This window comes from Siphateles boraxobius, unplaced genomic scaffold (assembly GCF_051911475.1).
Source record: "Siphateles boraxobius isolate OS27281-9 unplaced genomic scaffold, OSU_SipBor_1 22, whole genome shotgun sequence".
Lineage (NCBI taxonomy): Eukaryota > Metazoa > Chordata > Actinopteri > Cypriniformes > Leuciscidae > Siphateles > Siphateles boraxobius.
In genome coordinates, this window is record NW_027508833.1 from 38,499,063 (window position 1) to 38,520,758 (window position 21,696).

The window sequence follows — 21,696 nt, forward strand, 5'->3', positions numbered from 1 at the left end:
GTCCCCGGGCACTGGCCCTATTGGCTATAATCTATTCTTATACTCCCGGGTCCAGTTGCATTAACATAACTGCTAAGTTATGACTGTGGCTGCATCCGAAAACTTAAAATATTGCCTTCGGAGGACGCATTCCAAGGTAGGAAGCCATCAAGGCACGTACGTATATAATCACTTCCTGTCTCCTCAGATACCTTCACCTGATCGATTTTTGAAGGCAGCATAGATGTATACTTTGATATCCCACAATCCTATGCGTTCCATTTCGTGACAGTTGAGCTAAAAAAAGACAGATGGTGTCTGAAAATTGCAGTTGGTGGTCAGATTGTGTGTAAATATTCATTTCTGACCAATTTGTCCACTTCTGATGTCATTTCTAGTGAGAAATTACTATTATAGTAATTAAATATGTTTAGTTCTCACCAAAGCTTTCTCTTTAAAAAAATAAGTACTTCTTTTGAGTAAGTAATTACTTCACGACTGCTACAAAGTATGTTCTATATAGTATGTGTGTGTAGTAAGAATGTAATCGATACTACCAGAGGCGGAGTGGGACCAAAAAATCTACCGGGAAATTTCGTAGACCACCGGCCTAGGGTGGTATTTTGTGGTAAAAAACAAGCAAAATTATTTTAAATAGATTAAGAAAGCCACCATTACTGGTCACATCTATGGTTAGATTGATTTGTTTAGATCCAGTGAAGTCGTGTCCCACCACATTTTCTCAGTATCGACCCACCACTCTTTGAAAAATTGAGGCACGGATGTAGGCTACTAATACAAATAAATAAAACATCTCCAATTAACTAGCAGAGCATTCATTTAGTTCGCTATTAAATAAGAGATCTAGCACTAAAATGTGTTTGTTTGTTTGTTTTTTTAAATCAAGTTGAGCGCTCGTTGCGCGGCGATCGGTTGTCATGGATACAGTGTTCTCTTGTGGCTTGCGGTGCGCAGTCTTCACTCGGACGCGCGTTTCAATCTTTCGCTGTTGCGAAGACACTCTATTCATTTCGTTGAAATCACAAAATAAAATGCAGTTAATGCACAAAAACGTGTACCTGTTTGATATACTGTAACCACTGATGAACATATTCAGTTTTGATGAGAGAAAAAAAAAAGTATACGGGTTTGGCCTAGAACCCGTAACCTCTGACACACTTGGCAAGTGATCTACGGCTAGACCATTTAAAGGGATAGTTCACCCAAAAATGAATAATTACTCTCCCTCATGTTGTTCAACCCCGTTAGACCTTCGTTCGCAACACGAATTAAGATATTTTTGATGAAATCTGAGAGCTGGATCACTCCTCCATAGGCTTCTTGAGGGAATGAACTTGCAGGCCTCGAAAAGTTATTAAAGACATCGTTAAAATAGTATAAGGTGTAATGAGTACAGCTATACAGCCAAGTAATGAGTTATGTAGGCTACTTACTAAAGGGTTAGGATTAGATTTTTTGGTTACACTTTATTTTAAGGTGTCTGTGTTACAGGGTAAATATACATTTAAGTACTGAATAATATTAAATTACTACATATTCATACTATTGGATTAGGGTTTTGTTAAGGTTAGTTGCATGTAATATGTACAATTTATAGTAATTACTATAGTAATCACATGTAACGTGTAACAATAAGTACATGTGACATTTGTAACAAGGACACTGTAAAATAAAGTGTTACAGAATATGTAAATATGTGCTGCGCGCTTTCCTTTCAATAACTACACAATAAAACTGACAGCGGTAAGAAAACAGCAGTTAAGAGTAGTCCAAGTGACTACAGTGGCTCAATCTTAAGTTTATCAAACGACGAGAATACTTTTTGTGCGCAAAAAAACTAAAATAACGACTTTATTTCAACTATTCATTTCCTTCTCGGTGGGCCTCTAGTCAGTTCACTAGTCTAACAGCGTAGAGCTTATGTTGTTGTACATCACACGCATCACACACATGACCAGCATCGGCCAATAGTGAGCCTACGTGTGACGTAGCTCTACGCTATTACACTACGCTAACTGACCAGAGGCCCACAGAGAAGGAAATGAATAGTTGAAATAAAGTCGTTACTTTTGTTTGTTTTTGCGCACAAAAAGTATTCTCGTCGCTTGATAAACTTAAGATGGAGCCACTGTAGTCACTTGGACTATTTTAACGATGTCTTTAATAACTTTTCAAGGTCGGCAAGTTTCAATCCTTTAGAAGCCTATGGAGGAGTGATCCAGCTCTCAGATCTAATCAAAAATATCTTAATTGCGAAGATGAACGAAGGTCTTACGGGGTTGAACAACATGAGGGTGAGTAAATACTGACAGAATTTTCATTTTTGGGTGAACTATCCCTTTAAGTACTTAAACTGAATTTGCGGATCGATGCATTTATTTACGGGTTGAGCAGAGAGGCTGTACAGTTTGACCAGCGGGCAGCGCCGCACACCAGGCCCGCCGGATGGTGTTGCTAAGAACTTGCAATGTATGACTATTATCAGACCGGCCCTCGCGGCCTCGAAACACTACCGGCCCCCCGGGAAAAATCCCGACTCTCCCGATTGCCACTCCGCCCCTGGACACTAACATTGCCTTGTTGTCATTATCATGTGACTTACCACTGTCAGTTGTGTCGCTTCACTACCATTCATAAATCCTGGCCCGTGGCCTCATGGGATAGTAAAAAGCAGTATGTGTATGTGTCGCAGTATGTGACAAAAGTATGTCCGAATTCACTGATGGATACCATCGTTTGTACACTTAAGAATCTCGCCGAAAGAAGTTTTGCTAGAGAAGTAGGAATATGTGATTTCGTATGACCAACTAGCAATTAGATGGGGCTAATCAGTGTTATAAGTGATTTGGGATTTAAATTAGACCAATCTATATAAATTTGGGCTATCTTTAAAAAAAAAAAAAGAAAAGAAAAAAGACTAACTTAAAGACTAGTCTAAGCAGTTTATGCAACCGGCCACAGTAGCCTTTTAATTATGTCTTTAGGTCATTTTACCATATAAACATACAGTATAAATGCATCATCAAAATGACATGGGGCTGAAATTTGTTACAAAACAAGAATGATGCTGTTAAAAACAGCAGTGAATAAGTTAATAGTGCCTATAGTCGACACTTGACGTGAGTCCGTGTCTCAAAATCTAGCCGCCTGCATGCTTAGACAGCAGTTTTGAGTGTGAGCTCAGTTTTTTTTTAAACAAACTGGTTGGTAAAATCATACTAGCATACTACTATAAAGATATGGCAGAAATAGTACGTGTAAACAGGTGTTGTGCCTATTTTCGACTACCTGTCAAATTATTACCCCCTTGTAGTAGCCGCTACCTGATTGGCTAATCCTAACACCAGCACCTAATCGTAAATCTAGGATTAAAGGGGTGAAATAATCTGGCATGGGTCAGAATTCAGCACAACACCTGCTGTAGGGATAGAACGTTTGTGTTTCCATATCTCCTGTGAATTCTTTTTCCTGTGAACTCAGTTCAGTTCATTATTCAATTTATAACAATATTGACATGCTAAATACAATTTACATTTTTACAATGAAAATTATGTTTCTACATATGCTACAATTTACAACTAGGCAATACAAAAATGTATTTAAATAACTTGCTGACGGTTTTGCGCGTTTTAAATGCTATTAAAACCATGTCAGTTTCATACAGTATCTCTTCTGCTAAAATTGCTAAAAGTCTGTCCGCTATTGGCAATTTATCAGTCAAATCCTCGGTTCCTAGCTGTTCTCGGCTCATTACGAATCAGAGATGCTCGATGGTTCTTGACTCAATTGAATCAATGAGTGAGAGCCGATTAAATCCCTTTCTTGAAGGAAGCTCAGTAGCCTATTGTGAACCGATTCAACTAATTCATCACAAAGATCCGACTCAAAAGAACGATTCAATCCGTCTCTACTAGGTAGGCACTAGGCAGCTCACAGTGTTTTGAAACACAGCCGGTGTCTGAGCATGTGCTGTTACTGCTGCAGTGGAGTAAAATGTGTCAGTTATCACCGGACAGGAGTGAGAGGAGAGAGAGAGACTGGTACAAATGCACTCTGAGAGGCAACCGGTGCAACGGTTTTCTGTACAATTCTATAGTTTTACACCAAAATGAGGCCCGGCTCCTCTAGTTCTACAGCGGCGGAAGAATAATACGGTAAGTCTCGCCGGCTTTTTGGTGTTTTATTAAACCCGTTTGGGTTTCCTGGATGGGTTATCCCACAATGTACGCGAGTCAAAGTTAACCCGGGTTACCATTCAGTGCACCTTTCTGAATGTTTTCTCTGGCATCAGCCCGGTGTTTATACGGACTTTTACGATCGGTCGAACGAGGAAGTACGTTACGCTGTTATCTCCATCGCTCACTCCATCCTAAACGCACTCATTTGCGCTCAAATCTTTAATTACGAATGAACTTGCTAAAGTTTGACCATTTGCGATGCTGATTCTACCCATATCGTTTCTTAGTGGTCAGATACGGTAACGATTGGGAACTTTATTTATGCAATGTCCCAGATTCATACTGTTATAAATGCATAGTTGTTTGCATAGTGCATAGTTTCATACAGTGTGTACAGTTGTGTCTGCGCAGCGCTGCAGTGCTCGGTTGTCATGGAGGCCTGCGCTGCGCATCCGAACGGCGCAGCTGTCACGACTGCGGTATATTCCGTCTCATAAGATAAACCCTCAAATGCACACATGCCAAACAATTCTTATTATCATATCAGATGCTAAATAAAGCTGCCTCATTCGCATCATATTTGATGACACTTCAGAAAATAGACAGTATTTGTGACTAAACACTCCAAAGAGTTCAAGTTCTTCACACATATTGGGACACTGTCTATAAACAGACCTTTGACACTGGCACCCCACTTCTCCCCTCCTAGTCAACTACTATACAGAAGGGTAAAGCTTATATAAATATGATACTTGCCCTTTAAGAGGTCGTTCCGGGATAGTTTGGATGGGTCAATATTTACTACGCTGACTCTATCCTCATATTTCATAGCAGCGCTAAGCTGAAGCCCCACTTACATCAGCAGCGCGGGATCAAACACATTCAAAGCTGACTTGATTAAAACTGGGGATTTAGTGTTTAGTGTGGCAGATCAGTTCCACTGCACTACATGCAGTCCACATCTCAATCTTTCTTCTCAAAATAGCGTGATGTGTAATTACGGTTGTCATTATTTTATTCTTCGTGGTGGAATCAAAGTTTTGCCATGCCAGTCTGTTTTAACATCACTGTGGCTTGGTGCAGTCATGTGACCAACCCTCTCTATTAAGGCTGAGAAGTTGTTAATCTCTTGGCTCTGGGACATACTTGTGGTCCTTCGGGGTAAGAATTTTGAGCTCTTGGGCAGCTTCATAATCACTTGAAGTGAAAAAGTATATAAGGCTAACAGGCCCGTCTACAGAGCAGGACTGGGTGGTCCTGATCCAACATGACCTTGGCCCACCCAGTTTTAGTTTGCAATAACAACGCTATAGTGGCTCCATCCCTGTCAAATCAACCAAATTTCAGAAACTACTGGCTCAAATTTTGGATTTTGTCAATATTTTTTTATGAAGAAAGACAAACATAAATAACGTTGAAAGCCAAAATATTAAATGGCACGGTCATGGATGTATACTTACTGAATAATCCACTATTTTGTGGATGGTGGTCAAAATGACAATTTTTTCACCTGAGATTTTGGAGGCATATTACAGGTGGGTAAAAATGACTTCCATTAGTAGGTCAATTTAGGTCCACTAGTAAAATCTGTTGACTTTAGCAATCTTTGCTGCATTATGCCAAAGGTGACCGTTCAAAAATGGGAAAAAGCATTTCTTGTGTTTTTTGCCCAAAGCTTTCATGCCTGTAACTCAAGAAGTATTAAAGATCACTTATTATCCTTTTAGATTCTGGTTCTTAACAAACTTTTCTTTTGTTATCCATATGTTTAAGGCCTAATATGGTTAAATTCCAAAGATATTGGAATCTCAATGTGGCTCTAAGAGTAAATTGTACACATTTTCAGTGCTTAAAAACCAAACGTGGGTCACTTTTTTTACAGCTGATACTTTTTTTTTCTTTCAAAGAGGAACAGCTGAAGAACAGATCATGTTGAAACTACAAATTGTATCTTGTTTATTTCTGTCAAACAAAATTCCTGGGTGCCACTGCCATAATATTGTTTTTCTGACATTTGTATACCTGTAAAATTAAAAATATTAAAGATATCTCAATATGATTTTTGATTCTGGATATTAACAAACTTGTCTTTTGAAATCTTGATTTTCAAGGCCCTATGTGGTTCAGTCCCATAGATATGGCAATCTTAATGTGGTTTCATTTTCAATTAGTTGAATTTTTACCCATTTTCAATGGTCGAAAACCAAATGTTGATATTTATTGTATTTAAAGGGAAATGTCTGAAGAATAAATAATGTTGAAACTAGAATTGGATCTGGTTTCCCTCTATTAACTTGCTCTCAAAAGTGTTTATAATAATCCATATTTAAATTTTTTTAAGAAGGGATTTTTTTCTTCTTCATTTTAACAGATTTTGAAGCTTCCAATAGTTTAAATATGCAGTATTGTAACTACATGTTAACTCGTATAGGTCCTTGAAAATAAAGGTAGATTCTAAAAGAAAAGTTTAATTGGAACAAGAATCTAAAATAATATTATAAGATATTAATACTTCATGAGTTACAGACATGCAAACTTCAGAAAAATACCTTTTTGGCACTCAGAGAGGTATGATAGAGGGAAATTATACATTTTTTAGTTTCAATATTATTTATTCTTCAGACATTCTTCTTTAAACACAATAAGAATCAGCTATTTGAAAAGTTACCCACATTTGGTTTTTGACCATTGAAAATGGGTAAAATTCAACAATTTGGACATGGAGTTGCCGGGGATCCCCAAATCTATGACCCACACTTACAAAATAAAAGTTAATTAAGAATGAGAATCTAGAAGGATATTGATATTAATACATTTTGAGTTACAGGTGCGCAAACTCTGAAACCCCCCCCCCCCCCAATATGTATGGCACTCATACAAGAATGTTCTATGCAATTGTGTTGATTGAAAAAAAAAACAAGATACATTTCTAGTTTCAACATTATTTGTTCTTTAGCCTATATATTCCTCTTTAAAAGAAAAAAGTATTTGGTTTTCGATCACTGAAAATTTGTACAATTTACTCATGGAGCCACATTGAAATCCCCATATCTCTGGAAATGAACCATATTGGGCCTTAAAAATTAGATACCAAAAAGAAAAAAAAATGGTTAAAAACCACAATTTAAAAAAGGATATTAAGAGATCTTTAATACTTCTTGAGTTACAGGCATGGGCTTTTCTCCCTATTTTTTAAACTGTCACCATTAGCACAATGCAGCAAAGATTGTTTTAGTCTCAATATTTTACTAATAGACCTACCAATCACTGTAAAAAATAAAATAATGATGCTGCCATCTTTTTAAAGTAATTTTTATCCACTTGTAATCTGGCTCTAAATCTCAGGTGAAAATGATCATTTTCTCAAAAATGATAAAAATCTAAATGTTTAGCCGGGACCTCTGGTTGAGTCGACACGGAAAGACCTACATGACTACTGTATATTGGAATCTGAAAATCATAATTATTTAACCAGTCTACTAACAGCTTTCAGCTACTATTGTTATCCATCATGTTTCGTTTGTGCCTGATTAGGCGCATTAAACACGCTAATGAGTGAAACACAGGTTAAATTGTCCACCTCATGCTGAAGAATTTAATGAAACTGGTTCTGCCTCCCTCTGAAACATGATCATCACTTAACAGATCTTAGGAGGCTTATCAGCAGCACTGCTCATTTCTGATGAGAAGAATGAAGGCTGTGTGCGGCCTGGAGCCAAGGTGCTATCTAGAGTAACTGAGCTGTGTGTGCTATTGATCCATTGCCATTTATATTTTTGCAGAGTGTAGTGAACTCGTGGCAGGAGACCAGAGCTCTCATCAGTCACCTCGAGAAATTGCGGCAGTAAGAATGCACCAGAGCCGGTCATTCCAGTGCGGCAAAGGAGAAATTATAGTATATTGTCCCTATCATTGATGCACCATTGTTCTCTTGGGAGGTGTGTGGCTGAAATTAACAAAGGAAGGACAGAGTAAAAACAAACTGGGATAGTGTAGCCTTTATTATGTCTGAAATACTCATAGTACTCAAATAGGCACTTAAAGGGACAGTTCACCAAAAAAAAAGGAAACGCTTCATTTTACAGTACGTTAACTTACGTGTACTTACTGTGTACTTATCTAAGAAAGTACTGGGTAATAACGCTTAATTTTACAGTGCGTTATCTTACAGTGTACTTACCTAAGAAAGTACTGGGTAATATAAGGTAAGCACATGGGTTAAGCTTAGGTTTAGGGGTAGGTTCAGGGTTAGTACCTAGTTATTACCCAGTTATTGTAATTACTATATATAATAAGTACATAGTATGTACATGGGGAACAGGACTGTAAAATGAAGCGTTACCAAAAAAAGATATTTAGTAAAATGTTCAAGCTGCTCAGCTATGTGGTGGAAGCAACAAACAGGGGCTGTCACCATAAAAGTAGTCCATATGTCCATCCGTGTGGGCTGTAAGTCTTATTAAATGAATACGTTATTTTAGTATTATTTATACACTATTATAATATTTATTCATATTTTGAATTAGCTTTTATTTTTGTATTTTCATTTTAGGTTGTTTCAGTCATTTTTGTGTTTTTAGTTGTTTATTTTTATTTTTATTTTAACTTAAACTTATTTTAAATCAGTTAGTTGCCTAGGCAACACTTCTAAGTACACAGCCGTCCACGTGATGTAAAATAAAACGGGAGTCTTCGGACCAGGCGACCTTCTTTCGCTGCTCCAAAGTCCACTTCCGATGCACGCGTGCCCATAGGGGCGTTCGACCGGTGGACAGGGGTCATCATAGGCACTCTGCGGCCTGTGTGTTGTGACACATTCCTCCCATAATCATCATTAAAATTTTGTATGACTTGTGCCACAGTAGATCGACCTTCTGTTGGCTCAGACCGGACGGGATAGCCTTCATTGCTCTTGTGCATCGATGAGCCTTGGGCACGATGAACATCGATGAACACCCTGTCGCCGGTTTGTGGTTTGTCCCTGCTGACCGGGCGCAACCCACAAGCCTTGCCGTTTCAGAGGTACTTTGACCCAGTCGCCTTGCCATAACAATTTGGCGCTTGTCAAAGTCCCTGACTTTAGATCTTTATTCCTGTCCATTTCTCCTTCATCCAACATGTTGATTTCGAGACCCGATTGTTTGCTTACCATCTAATCCACCTAGGCTTTAAAGGGATAGTTCACCCAAAAATGAAAATTCTGTCAGTATTTACGGGAGTCTTGTTGTTCAACCCCGTAAGACCTTCGTTCATCTTCGGAACACGAATTAAGATATTTTTGATTAAATCTGAGAGCTGGATCACTCAAAAACAAACAAAAATAACGACTTTATTTCAACTATTCATTTCCTTCTCTGTGGGCCTCGAGTGAGTTCACTAGTGTAACAGCGCAGCGCTTCTGTGTCGTACGTCACACGCATCACACACATGACCAGCGTCGGCCGATAGTGAGCCTACGTGTGACGTAGCTCTACGCTATCACACTACGCTAACTGATTAGAGGCCCACAGAGAAGGAAATGAATAGTTGAAATAAAGTCGTTATTTTTGTTTGTTTTTGCGCACAAAAAGTATTCTTGTCGCTTGATAAACTTAAGATTGAGCCACTGTAGTCACTTGGACTATTTTAACGATGTCTTTAATAACTTTTCGGGGAACAAGTTTCAATCCCTTAGAAGCCTATGGAGGAGTGATCCAGCTCTCAGATTTAATCAAAAATAACTTAATTCGTGTTCCGAAGATGAACGAAGGTCTTACGGGGTTGAACAACATGAGGGAGAGTAAATACTGACTGAATTTTCATTTTTGGGTGAACTATCCCTTTAATATGTGGCCTTGTTAGGAGATGATCAATGATATTCCTTTCACCTGTGACTGGTCATATTGTTTTGGCTCATCAGTGTATATTTTATTTTATTTCAGCTTTATTTAAAATATTGAAAATGGTAATGACTGTTTTGGGTTCAGAACAAGTTATGCTTAATCAGCAGCACTTGATAATGTTGATTACCACAAAAAGTAATTTCCACTTCTTTTTCTTAAAATAAAAGGCACTTACAATGGAAGTGAATGGGGTCAATCTGTGAACTTTGCACGAGTTCACACTTAGGCTACATATAATTAAATAGACTAAAGAGTATGCATAGTATTGTAAGGGTGGATTTCCTGCAGGGGTTCAGTCTGCAAGACTGCCGATTGGCTAAAGAAACGTTGTCAGCAAGATGGTAGAAAACCACATGTCTTGTCTATTCCACCCACTGCTACTTATACCAACAACAGAAATAAGCACAGTTACAATAGCTTAATATGTGGGACAGCGTTGCTATATAGAGTGACAATATTATATTGCAATAGGTAGCACTTCAAAGTCAATACCAAATCAAAACTAGTTAGCACATTATTTATAATTGAAAAGGTTTAATGACAAAATATGGTTATGGTTACACTTAAAATAGTTACAAAATAGTTGTATGAGATGATAATAACTTATATCATTAATTGTACCCAGCATATACAGGTGAAACTCGAAAAATGTGAATATCGTGCAAAAGTTATAATTTTGATGATTATGGCTTACAGCTTATGAAAAACCCAAATTCAAAATCTCAGAAAATTAGAATATTACAGGAAATCAATAAAAAAAAGGATTTTAAAAACAGAAATGTCGGCTCTCTGAGAAGTATGATCATGCACATGTATATAGTTATATACTAAATGTATTAGTTTCACCTTTTAATTTGAATCACTGAAATACATGAACTTGTGCACGATATTCTTATTTTTCGAGTTTCACCTGTATGTAAAATGTTACCTGAGAGTTACCCCAAGAAAGGGACCCAGAGAATAAGAAGAGAGCCAGAGCGTAAAAGAGACAGAGCAACAGTTACAATCTTCTTTTACCCTTTACCTGACCATGTGACTAAAACCAAAATGTGAGACATTCAAACTGACCAATCAAATACAACTTCCCCCACGGTACTAAAAGTGTGACAATGCATAGACCCCCGGAGTAGGGGAGAGCCGGGACAGTTGAAACACTTTTCAGATAAACGTCGTTTTCTAAGATAAGGTTACAGATAGATTTTTTTTCTTTTTGTGATCAACAACTCACATATGTGTTCTCTTAGTATCATGTGTTATTCGGTACAAATATAGAATGATTTAAGTAAAAATTTGAACGGTAGCTGTGCTTTGTTTCAATCGTCCCGCATGAGCGGGGTGATTGAAACACACGGGTGGGACGGATGAAACATAACCGTTTAAACGGCAACTATTCATCTAATGCTTGTTTTTATGAACAATACCTGACAAGTAACTTATGTAGACATTATTACAAACAAATTTTGTAATTTATTTAAATTTAAAGGTTCATATTAACCATTTTTGTTCTGTCGCCCAATAGACAAGAGTAGGCGATAATAAGCCTATGCGCATTTTGCATAATCTAAGGCTATTTTGACGAAGACAGACAAATCAGTTTACAAGTCATTTTCTTACATTTCTTCCTTATGTTCATAATAACAGGCTATTCAACTAGCAAACACTCAATATGACTCAACAAAATGATGAACACTTGTTTTAACCGTCCCGACAGCGCCTCCTGCCAGTTAAACCTGTTTTGAACTTGAACTAAAAAACTCTGATAATGCAAACTTAAGGGTGTGTTGCAGCAGTACTAATACACCTGCCATATTATCATTACAGTGGTACATGCAACAATAAATACAACGAAATAATTCACTTACCGCACTCAAAAACAGCTTTCCGGCTCTAACTTTAAAACGGCATGAAGAAAAGAAGAAATGTTTTTGCGGGTCTGGTCGGCATTGCGTGCTCTATGTGCTGACGAAATTTGACGTTCATGACGTGAGCGCTTTTCAAGGAAATCTAAATGTTTCATCCATCCCGTGTTTCAATCGTCCCGGCTCTCCCCTTGGCGTACAGGCCTTGATCACTATCAGCCCCTCAACTCCAAATGGACATTGGGGAAAGAGGGGGTGGAAAACAGTAAAGCAAATGTCTTTGTTCATTTCATTTCAAATTTCTTGGATTATTTTCAATCCAACAATATGCATGCGTACTGTCCGGGGAAGGGCTCTGAGCTCGGATTGTGTCCCGAACCCAGAGTACTTCCCCATGTACCCCATCCATGACTGGGAGAGGAACGGTTGAGAGTGAGGAGTTTGAGTGTAGGAGGGATGCTGGGTCGTGGGACTGAGGTGAGTTGGCTATCTATAAATGGGCCTCCTCGCTTTGATTGGGTAGAGTATCTGAACGTTCTCCTCTCGTACTTTGTTAATAAAACATTATTAACATACTCACAATTTCAATTGTTTTTCAAGATGTGAACAATATGAGTGTAAAGATGATTTTAGTGAAAAAAATCTTTGTAGTCATGTTCAATTTTCAAACTAAACTTTCAAACCTCACAACCCGCCAAAAACTGTAAAAAATGATTTAATCCGCTTTGCAGCTCAAACAATTAACAGAAAAATCAGTATATAAGTGATTTTAAGGAAAAGTGAAAGGGACATGACGTGAAGGGCCAAGTATGGTAATTGGTAACCCATACTCAGAATTTGTCCTCTGCATTTAACCCATTCAAGTTAGTGCACACACATTACGAGCAGTGTGTAGTGAACACACACACAAACACACACACTGCGAACCGTGGACACACACACCCAGAGCAGTGAGCAGCCATTTTTGCTGCAGCGCCCGAGGAGCGATTGGGTGTTAAGAGCTTTGCTCAAGGCAAGGCAAGGCAAGGCAAGGCAAGGCAAGTTTATTTATATAGCACATTTCATACACAATGGTAATTCAAAGTGCTTTACATAGAAGAAATTAAAATAATCAAAAGAAATCAGAATAATTAAAACAGTTTAGAATAAAAGATAAAATACAGAAATCAGAATAATTAAAACATAAAATAAAATACAGTGCAAACAGTCGGACGAACAGTGGCACAGTGCTCATTCAGTAAATGCACAGTTAAATTTACTCAAGGGCACTTCAGTCTTTTTCTGCCGGTATTGAGAATCGAACCTTTTACAAAATAAACGTGACATTTCTGCTTTGAAGTCCTACTAATATCTTGCCCATTCATTTCCATTGTAAGTGCCTTCTTTCAGCATTTTTATTAAAGAAAATAAGGGATAAATAATTGTTTGTGGTAATCAACCTAATGCCATGAAGGCTGTCGATTGAGCATTATTTGCTGAAACTCTTGTCTATTTACTCAAATTTGGTGCACTTTCTTAATGCACATTACATGAACTTCAATTTAATGTATTTTGCCCTCACTAAAAGACAATTTCTTCAACCAGTTCCTCTTTTTATTGGTTGCACATTACACAATCATTCCCTGTCGGCAAGACAGAACCAATTCTCATCATCCAGCATCACATAAACCAGCACTTTCAGAAGTGGTACTGCTTTGATGCTGATCTGTGCAGATGAGCTTGCGTGTCTGTTTCGTATAGTGAAGGCCATGCTGACATCGCTGACTGGTCTGTTCAGGTTGCCGAGAAGGTCAATAAAGGTTTGACAGGAGACGATCAATAGCAATGCTGACTGCAAGGCCCAGTAAACGAGGGGGATGGGATACAAACACAACATGTAAACACCATAGCATGCACTGGGCTCTGTGTATCAGACACTTTTTAATGCCTTTAGGTTGTCCGGATGACTGAGCACTTCTATTGTGGCACAAGAGCTGCGTCTTATCGCTATGCATAGATTAATATTTAATAATGGATTTTCCATTAGAGTGTATCACCCTTTTAGCAGTGTGCACTGCACTCTCATGGAGTTAGGCTGATAAAAACCTTTGGAATTTTCAAGTATGAAATGCAGTTTTTATCGAGTGTTATTTATAACACCTACAATCTCTCACTTTCTTTTTTGGTTTTTAAAAGAACACTGGACAAAACAATGGCTATCAAAACAGTATTGTTTAAATGACGCAAACAAAAATAGTACAAAAATGACTTGACAAAACAATAATGTAATCATAAAAAAATTATATATATATATATATATATATATATATATATATATATATATATATATATATATCCTGGAAAAAATAATCACACTTTCTGCATTTTTATATACGTATAATATTAAATGTTATAACATATAATATTAAATTATATAACATTATATGTTTTCAACATTGATATTAATAAGAAATGTTTCTTGGGTAAAAAAATAATGATTTCTGAGGGATCATGTGACAGTGAAGACTGGAGTAATGATGCAGAAATTTCAGCGTTGCCATCACAGGAATAAATTACATTTTGAAATGTATTTAAATAAATTAAAAAAATATTTTTTTTTAAACTGTAATAATATTTCACAATGTTATTGTTTTTATCGTATTTATGATTAAAGAAAGAGCGTAAGACTCTTATTTAAGAAAACATTAAAAGATCTTACCAACCCTAATTTTTTGAACGGTACTGTATGTATAATTATTGTAATGTATAATAATTAATTATATAAATATACTTAGACTACAATCAGATTCCCTCAAGAATCTCACAAAGGTGATTTTTTTTAAATAAAGTTTTATCTCAACAACATGTATTTTCCCTCAACAACGTATATGAGCTTTCATAGCCAATTAATAAGACACCTACTGTACCCATTATTTAATCCTATAGGGCTGTATATTTATCAGTTGTATAAATAAGAGGAACTAAGAGCTTTGCTTATAGTAAACTGAAGATTATCTGTCTGGAACAGTACCACTAAACGGATCATTTAGACGACTTTACAGCTCAAATAAAACATTTGTATGAAAGAATATACAGCCCGTCACAGAAGCTTAACTTGACTTGTTTTGCACCTGTAACATTCCTTTAAAACAAAGGTAGTACTTCACCCAATTAAACAGGATGTTAATGTTAATGACTTGTTTTTGTTGTGTTTTAATCTCAGTTCATGAGGAGCTCGTCGGCATCGGCATCATCGGACTCTGACAGACGGTGTTGAGTGTGGACTTTGAGACTGCCAGACAGCAGGTTGGGTAAAATCTGCAAAAATTACTTTTTTTCCCCTCTCTTGTTTCCCTACATAACCTCTCCATCAAATAAATCCTCAGTCTAGTTTAGTCACAGTTCAGCTTATATTAGTTTTTGTTCTTCAAATTGGCTTAGCAGATATATTTTTAGATGTGATGATGCTACACTTGTGGTAAAAGTTTGTGTTCGTCCCTGGAGGTCTTAAAACTTAAAGACTTTAAGAGTCACTTGAGTTCCCATGATGCCCTTGGAGCAAGACACTTAAACTTCACATGCTCCCAGGCCTACTGTTAAGCAGCTTTGGCTGAGAAAAAACATCTGCTAAATGGCAAGTAGCTAAAGTGTAATTGATAGCTCATAATGAGATCACACTCACCTCTAATTCAGTTTTACACACATCTGCAGCAACAGCTGAATATCAGAAGAGTCGGAATCGCCTTAGAATTGACCAGTCATCTCATCTCTACAGTTTCACTCTGATATTATTTGTACACAGATGAGCTGTTTTAAGGACTTTATGTTCTCCGTAGGCCCACTGACACATGATACTGTATTTTAAGCTGTGTATAGTGTGTGTGCTTAGCGTGCATGGATTTGCATACTAAGATCAGTTCTTTTTTTATATTATCTCCTCAAGTGACCCATGTTCATGTAACTTGCATGCGTAAGTTTATATATTATCATCATTAGTAAATTCTACTACCGTGTTGTCATGCAACATTTATATTTCGTTGGCTATGTTCGGAATTGCATACTAGCATTGCACACTACTCTTATGATTTCTGCAGTATACACTACCGTTCAAAGGTTTGGGGTTAGGAAGATGTTTTTGAAAGTTGTCTTTAATCACCAAGGCTGCATTTATTTGATCAAAATACAGTAATGTTGGTAAGAAATATTATTACAATTTAAAGTAAGAGTTTTTTTTATTTTAAAATGTAATTTATTCCTATAAGGGCAACATTGAATTTTTAGCAGTCATTACTCCAGTCTTAAGTGCCACATGATCCCTTAGAAATCATTCTAATAGGCTGATTTTGTGATCAAAAATGTTGATTTATAATTGTTTAGTGATCAATGTCGAAAACAGTTGCTTAATATTTTTGCGGAAACCGTGATACTTTATTGAGGAATCTTTGATAAATAGAAAGTTCAAAAAAGCATTTATTTGTAACACAAACCTTTTGTAACATTATAAATGTCTCTACAGTATCTTCTGAACAGTTTAATGCTTTCTTGCAGAATAGAAATCGTACCTACCCCAATCTTTTGAACAGTAGTGTAAACTGGCCTCCACATGCAGATATTATTTCAGAGAATACCCTACTATTCGGTCCAGATTTGCCAACAAAGCTCTAAGAGTGAAATACTGTATCCTACTATGTAATGCACCCAGATTGAACTTTCAATTCCATGTTAAAATAAACTGGAAGTAATTTCAGTAAGAATCTTGAAAAAAATAAAAAATAAATCCCGATATGATATCTGAATATCACTCAAGTTTGGCTGGTTAGCATGACCCAACTTTCAGCAGCCAAAAGTTGTCTTTCTCTATTGATGGCCATTCAAAACTAGCCATGTGTTTAAACAAAATAAAATGTTTTGCTAGCAATATATAAATTGGCAGTTTTGTTTTGTTATACCAGATATTTTATCAGTGGCCATTTTCGGACGGTCCTTTAAAACCTTTTAATATTTGTTTTAAATAATTTAATTTTGCATTATAATGGTGTAACCAGCCAGTCGGCATTTTGTTTAAAAATATAAATTCAACATATATATAATAATAATAAATCCAAAATGCAGTATACTTTCGAATATAGCCTGTGTTGCAGTGAATGCAGTTTTAACACACTCTTTTTTAACTTCCTGAACACTAATAACTCCACACATCAAAATAAAAGGAAGATGGCAACCACAGCGACCCCTGAGCCCCTTACTGCCCTCTCTCGGTGGTACCTGTATGCCATCCACGGTTACTTCTGTGAAGTCATGTTCACGGCTGCCTGGGAGTTTGTGGTGAACTGCAACTGGAAGTTTCCCGGCGTGACGAGTGTGTGGGCGCTCTTCATCTACGGAACCTGCATCCTGATCGTAGAGCGCATGTATCTTTGTCTGCGGGACCGCTGCAATGTGCTTCTCCGCTGCATCATTTATACACTGTGGACATATCTGTGGGAGTTTGGCACGGGTTTGCTGCTTCGGCAGTTTAACGCTTGTCCGTGGGACTACTCTGAGTTTAAGTATAACTTCATGGGCCTGATCACGGCAGAGTACGCCGTGCCTTGGTTCTGCGCCTCCTTTATCGTTGAGCGGCTGGTGATACGCAACACGCTCCGTTTGTGCTTCGACGAGGCTGTCGTGCCTGGCCCGGGTGAAGAACTGTCGGACAGAGGCGGTGAAGGAAGAGCAGGCAGCGGGAGAAGAGGAAGAGGGGCGAGAGCTGGGGCAACCAGCGCAAACGGCTACGTGAAGGGGGATTGAGGAACACTTTTTCCACCCATCTCAAATCTCCCGTCACCCATGACTCTATCCGCACATATCTCAGTCTCTCTCCCAACTGCTTCCAGGGAAAGAGTCACTCGGACACAGTTGGTGCAGCTCCAACTGAGACACTTGCACAACTGTGAGGAACTTTCTGATTTAATAGAGATCGTCCAGCTGGCGTTCTTCGTTCACGTGGAAGGATGTTCATTTGCCACCTTAGTGCTCAACATTTACTGTCCTCACTTCCAAGTAGCTATTAAAGGACAACTCCGGCGCAAAATGAACCTTTGGTCTAATTACACATTGGTACATAGTCAACCGTTCTCTGAGATTTGTTTTCATGATTATCGAATGTAAAGTTTTGTCACGGCCCATATTTGTCACGGCCGGCTCTGAGCCGCGACAAATGAGGGAGGCAACGAGAACAAAAGCCAATCAAAGAGTCTTTATTAACAATAAAGAATAAGCTACGTAATTTATGCAAACACACAAAACATGCTCCAAAAACACAGGCCTGCAAACATAACTAAACTAAACTAATACATTAAGCAAACAAATAACAAATAAAACAGCAACCCAAAATAACAGAAAACCAGAGTGTAGCCGAAGCACCTAAAGTCACACTTGAGAGAGAAACAGGAGAGAGAAACAGAAAACAACATTGTGGCAACACATCATACTCGTGATAGAGCATCCGCAATCACGTTTTCTGTACCCTTAATGGCCGTTATATCCAGATAATACCCTTGTAGAAAGATACACCATCTCATGAGTCTCTGGTTTGGGTTCTGCAAAGAATGAAGGAACGTTAGAGGATTGTGATCTGTAAAAACCACGAAGGGTCCTCCACCTGAACCCACATAAACCACAAAATGGATAAGTGACCAAATTAGAGCTAATGCTTCTCTCTCAATAACTGAATAGTTAAGTTGATAAGCATTAAACTTTTTAGAGAAGTACCCCACCACACAGTCTACACCATCTTCTGAGGTCTGCAGTAAAACAGCTCCAGCTCCCACATTACTAGCGTCAACTTGCAATTTAAAAGGTTTATCCAGTCTAGGTGCAACCAACATTGGAGACAAAGTGAGAAGAGACTTAACATCCTCAAATGCTCTCTGACACACAGAGGTCCACTCAAATTTTATTTTATCTCGAAGCAGGTTGGTAAGAGGAGCTGCCACAGTAGAAAAATTCTGACAGAATCCCCTATAAAAACCAACCATCCCAAGAAACCTCATTAACTCCTTTTTAGTTGTAGGGGTAGGAAAGTGATCAATTGCTGCCACTTTAGCTCGAACAGGACATAAAAGTCCCTGACCTACAACTTTTCCAAGATAGATTACAGTGGCTTTAGCAAATTCACATTTGCTCAAATTAACAGTGAGATTAGCTGCAACCAGACGATCCAACAAAGCTCTAATCCGACTTAGATGTTCTGACCAAGTGTCACTATAGACGACTACATCGTCTAAGTAAACTGCACAATAGAGATGCGCGTATGGGCTATTATTTCATCCGCAACGGCATCACAAAACTCATCATCCGTCCGCCATCCATCCGCACCAACGTTTTTGACCAATTTTCCCACCCGCCATCCGCTGATACAAGGCGCTGCTGATGACAGCCGCGAGACTAGAAACCGCCCACCACCCCCCCGAATTTAATTAAAATATTTTTTTTCGTCACGTCATCCGCCCGATCCGCGGTTTATCCGCGGAGTCCGCGGCTATAACCGCCAACCGCGCATCTCTACTGCACAACCTTCCAAGCCAGAGATAACTCGATTCATTAATCGTTGAAACGAATCGTAGCGTTGAAAGTTTTATCTCTAAAAACTGTTTAGCTTATAACGCTAGTATATAGAGCATAGAGTAATGAAAATAAAAATCGCTTGTTAATCCCACTAAGAAGGCTCAAAATAGCCCCACACTAACACGCTTGCATAATGAGGGTCTCTACCTGCAAACTGAAGCATTGAGAACTTTGTAAGTGTACAGACAGTTTAATAAGAACATACTTTATGAAGACAGTTCACTTCGCATATACAGGCAGGAGCCATCATTGGAAAACAGTCTCGACCAGTCGAATCATGAACGCCGTGCTACTTGCACCGGTGAGATGTGAACAAGCCAGAAGTTGTGATAAGGTGAGCGAACAGTAGGCTACGTGTACATATTGACGAGAAGAAAATGGTTCGTGTTTGTGCTTTTCCCGGAAACAACGGACCATTTGAGATTCCAAGACAGTTCAGTATCTTCTTATTAAACTGTCTGTACACTTACAAAGTTCTCAAAGCTTCAGTTTGCATGTAGAGACCCTCATTATGCTACCGTGTTAGTGTGGGGCTATTTTGAGCCTTGTTAGTGGTATTAACTAGCGATTTTTATTTTCATTACTCTATGCTCTATATACTAGCGTTATAAGCTAAACAGTTTTTAGAGATATAACTCTTTACATTCGATAATCATGAAAACAAATCTCAGAGAACGGTTGACTATGTACCAATGTGTAATTAAACCAAAGGTTCATTTTACGCCGGAGTTGTCCTTTAAATTCAAGGTTTGTCAGTTGGAGTGGTGCCACCGCTACAACTCCCAAACCAGTCCATCCACTCCAGAACAAACTGAATTGCGTCCAAAAAACTAAACGCAGACACATCAGTTGAAGAATTGAAAAGAGATATATCAATGCTTTTAACAAAGCGAGTCCTTTTAGATTATAAACACTGTCCATGATGTATATGTAGTTGCAAATGCAAATAACTGTTAGGATCAAAGTTACCTTTTTAATGTTAGTTTGTGCTATTTATTAATATCTAAAATGTAGTTAAGAAATGATAATATATTAAAAATGTATTGTGTATATATATACTGGATAACCTAAAGCAATGCCTTGTACTTGAATTTGGTGTTTTTTTAATATTCATCAAAATATTCAGTGCTTGAACGTGCATGAAAGTTGTCTTCCAGGAGATTCGTTTCATTCTGAGACTGATCTTCGATGTTGTGTACAATTTATTTCCTCCATTTTTTTTAATTATTATTTTCTCATGGAAATGAACACACAAAGGAGTACTGTATTGTTACATATATAGAGTCCGGGTGCTCAGCACTGAAACCATAAAAACATCAGTATCCTGTTTTTTCACTGGAGAGAATGTTATTGCGTGTTTATGAACTGGTGCTAGATCCTCATTGAGTCGTTTTGAGGGATCTGACAATGGTCACAATAAAGGCATTAATATGTAGGTTCACTGACCTCAGGTATGTCATAGTTTCACCTCCATCTCTCATATGCCATTGAATAATGGATGAAAATCAAGAAAAATATTGTGGCAATTATTTTTTTAAATGCCAACATCACCTTGGTATTACCCGCATGGTTACAGTTACAGGTTGTGGATTTGCCAGAAAGTTTTGCTTAACTGTATTGGTTATGTTGTTATTGACCAAACTAAAAATGTATTAAAACCACCTATTTCTGAATGCAAGTCCTGTCAGATTTCCCTTCAATATTACTGGTTATAAAACAAGTGAAAAAGTCTTATTTTAACCTATAAATGTGCAATGTAAATATTACATGTTCTTTATTTTCATAGCTTTAGTTGTGCATCTATTGTTTTGAAGTTTACTGGAATGTCACTTTACATGTCTGTATATACAATTATACAAATGATTATCAAGTACTGACGAATAGCGCTATTCTGCCCCCTTGACATTTCACATTCCTATTTGTAAGCGGTGTGCAGCTTTTGTGTTCCTGCTTTGTTATCACACTCTATAATGTCATAATACAGATCAGTTCCTCATACAAGGACCATTTCAACAGAGCCACAGCAGAAATGGAGACGTTCCTCAATGCCATGTCTGTGTCTGATCACCTCGGTTATGCATTCAGGCAATGACAATTTGATGTTCGGAAGCGATGCAATAAGTGCTATTATTTGAATTTCAATTGAATGTTCGATTTTAAGCAAATAAGAACCTGCAACTCAGACTTTCA

General features: G+C 37.7%; 1 protein-coding gene across 3 annotated transcripts; it reads left to right on the forward strand.

The window, feature by feature from the left end:
* The first annotated feature begins 3,906 nt into the window (after positions 1-3,906).
* Positions 3,907-21,181, forward strand: tmem229b (transmembrane protein 229B). Of its 3 annotated transcripts, XM_077240089.1 has the most exons (3): positions 3,907-4,154; positions 15,122-15,204; positions 17,109-21,181. In XM_077240089.1, the coding sequence occupies exon 3, from the start codon at positions 17,113-17,115 to the stop codon at positions 17,686-17,688; it is 576 nt and encodes a 191-aa protein (XP_077096204.1). In that variant the 5' UTR covers positions 3,907-4,154; positions 15,122-15,204; positions 17,109-17,112; the 3' UTR covers positions 17,689-21,181. The 3 variants fall into 3 exon arrangements, 2 of the variants coding, with proteins under 2 accessions (XP_077096204.1, XP_077096205.1); XR_013206714.1 differs by lacking the exons at positions 15,122-15,204; positions 17,109-21,181 and adding an exon at positions 9,041-9,194; XM_077240090.1 differs by lacking the exon at positions 3,907-4,154 and having other exon boundaries at positions 15,154-15,209.
* Positions 21,182-21,696: the final 515 nt, after the last annotated feature.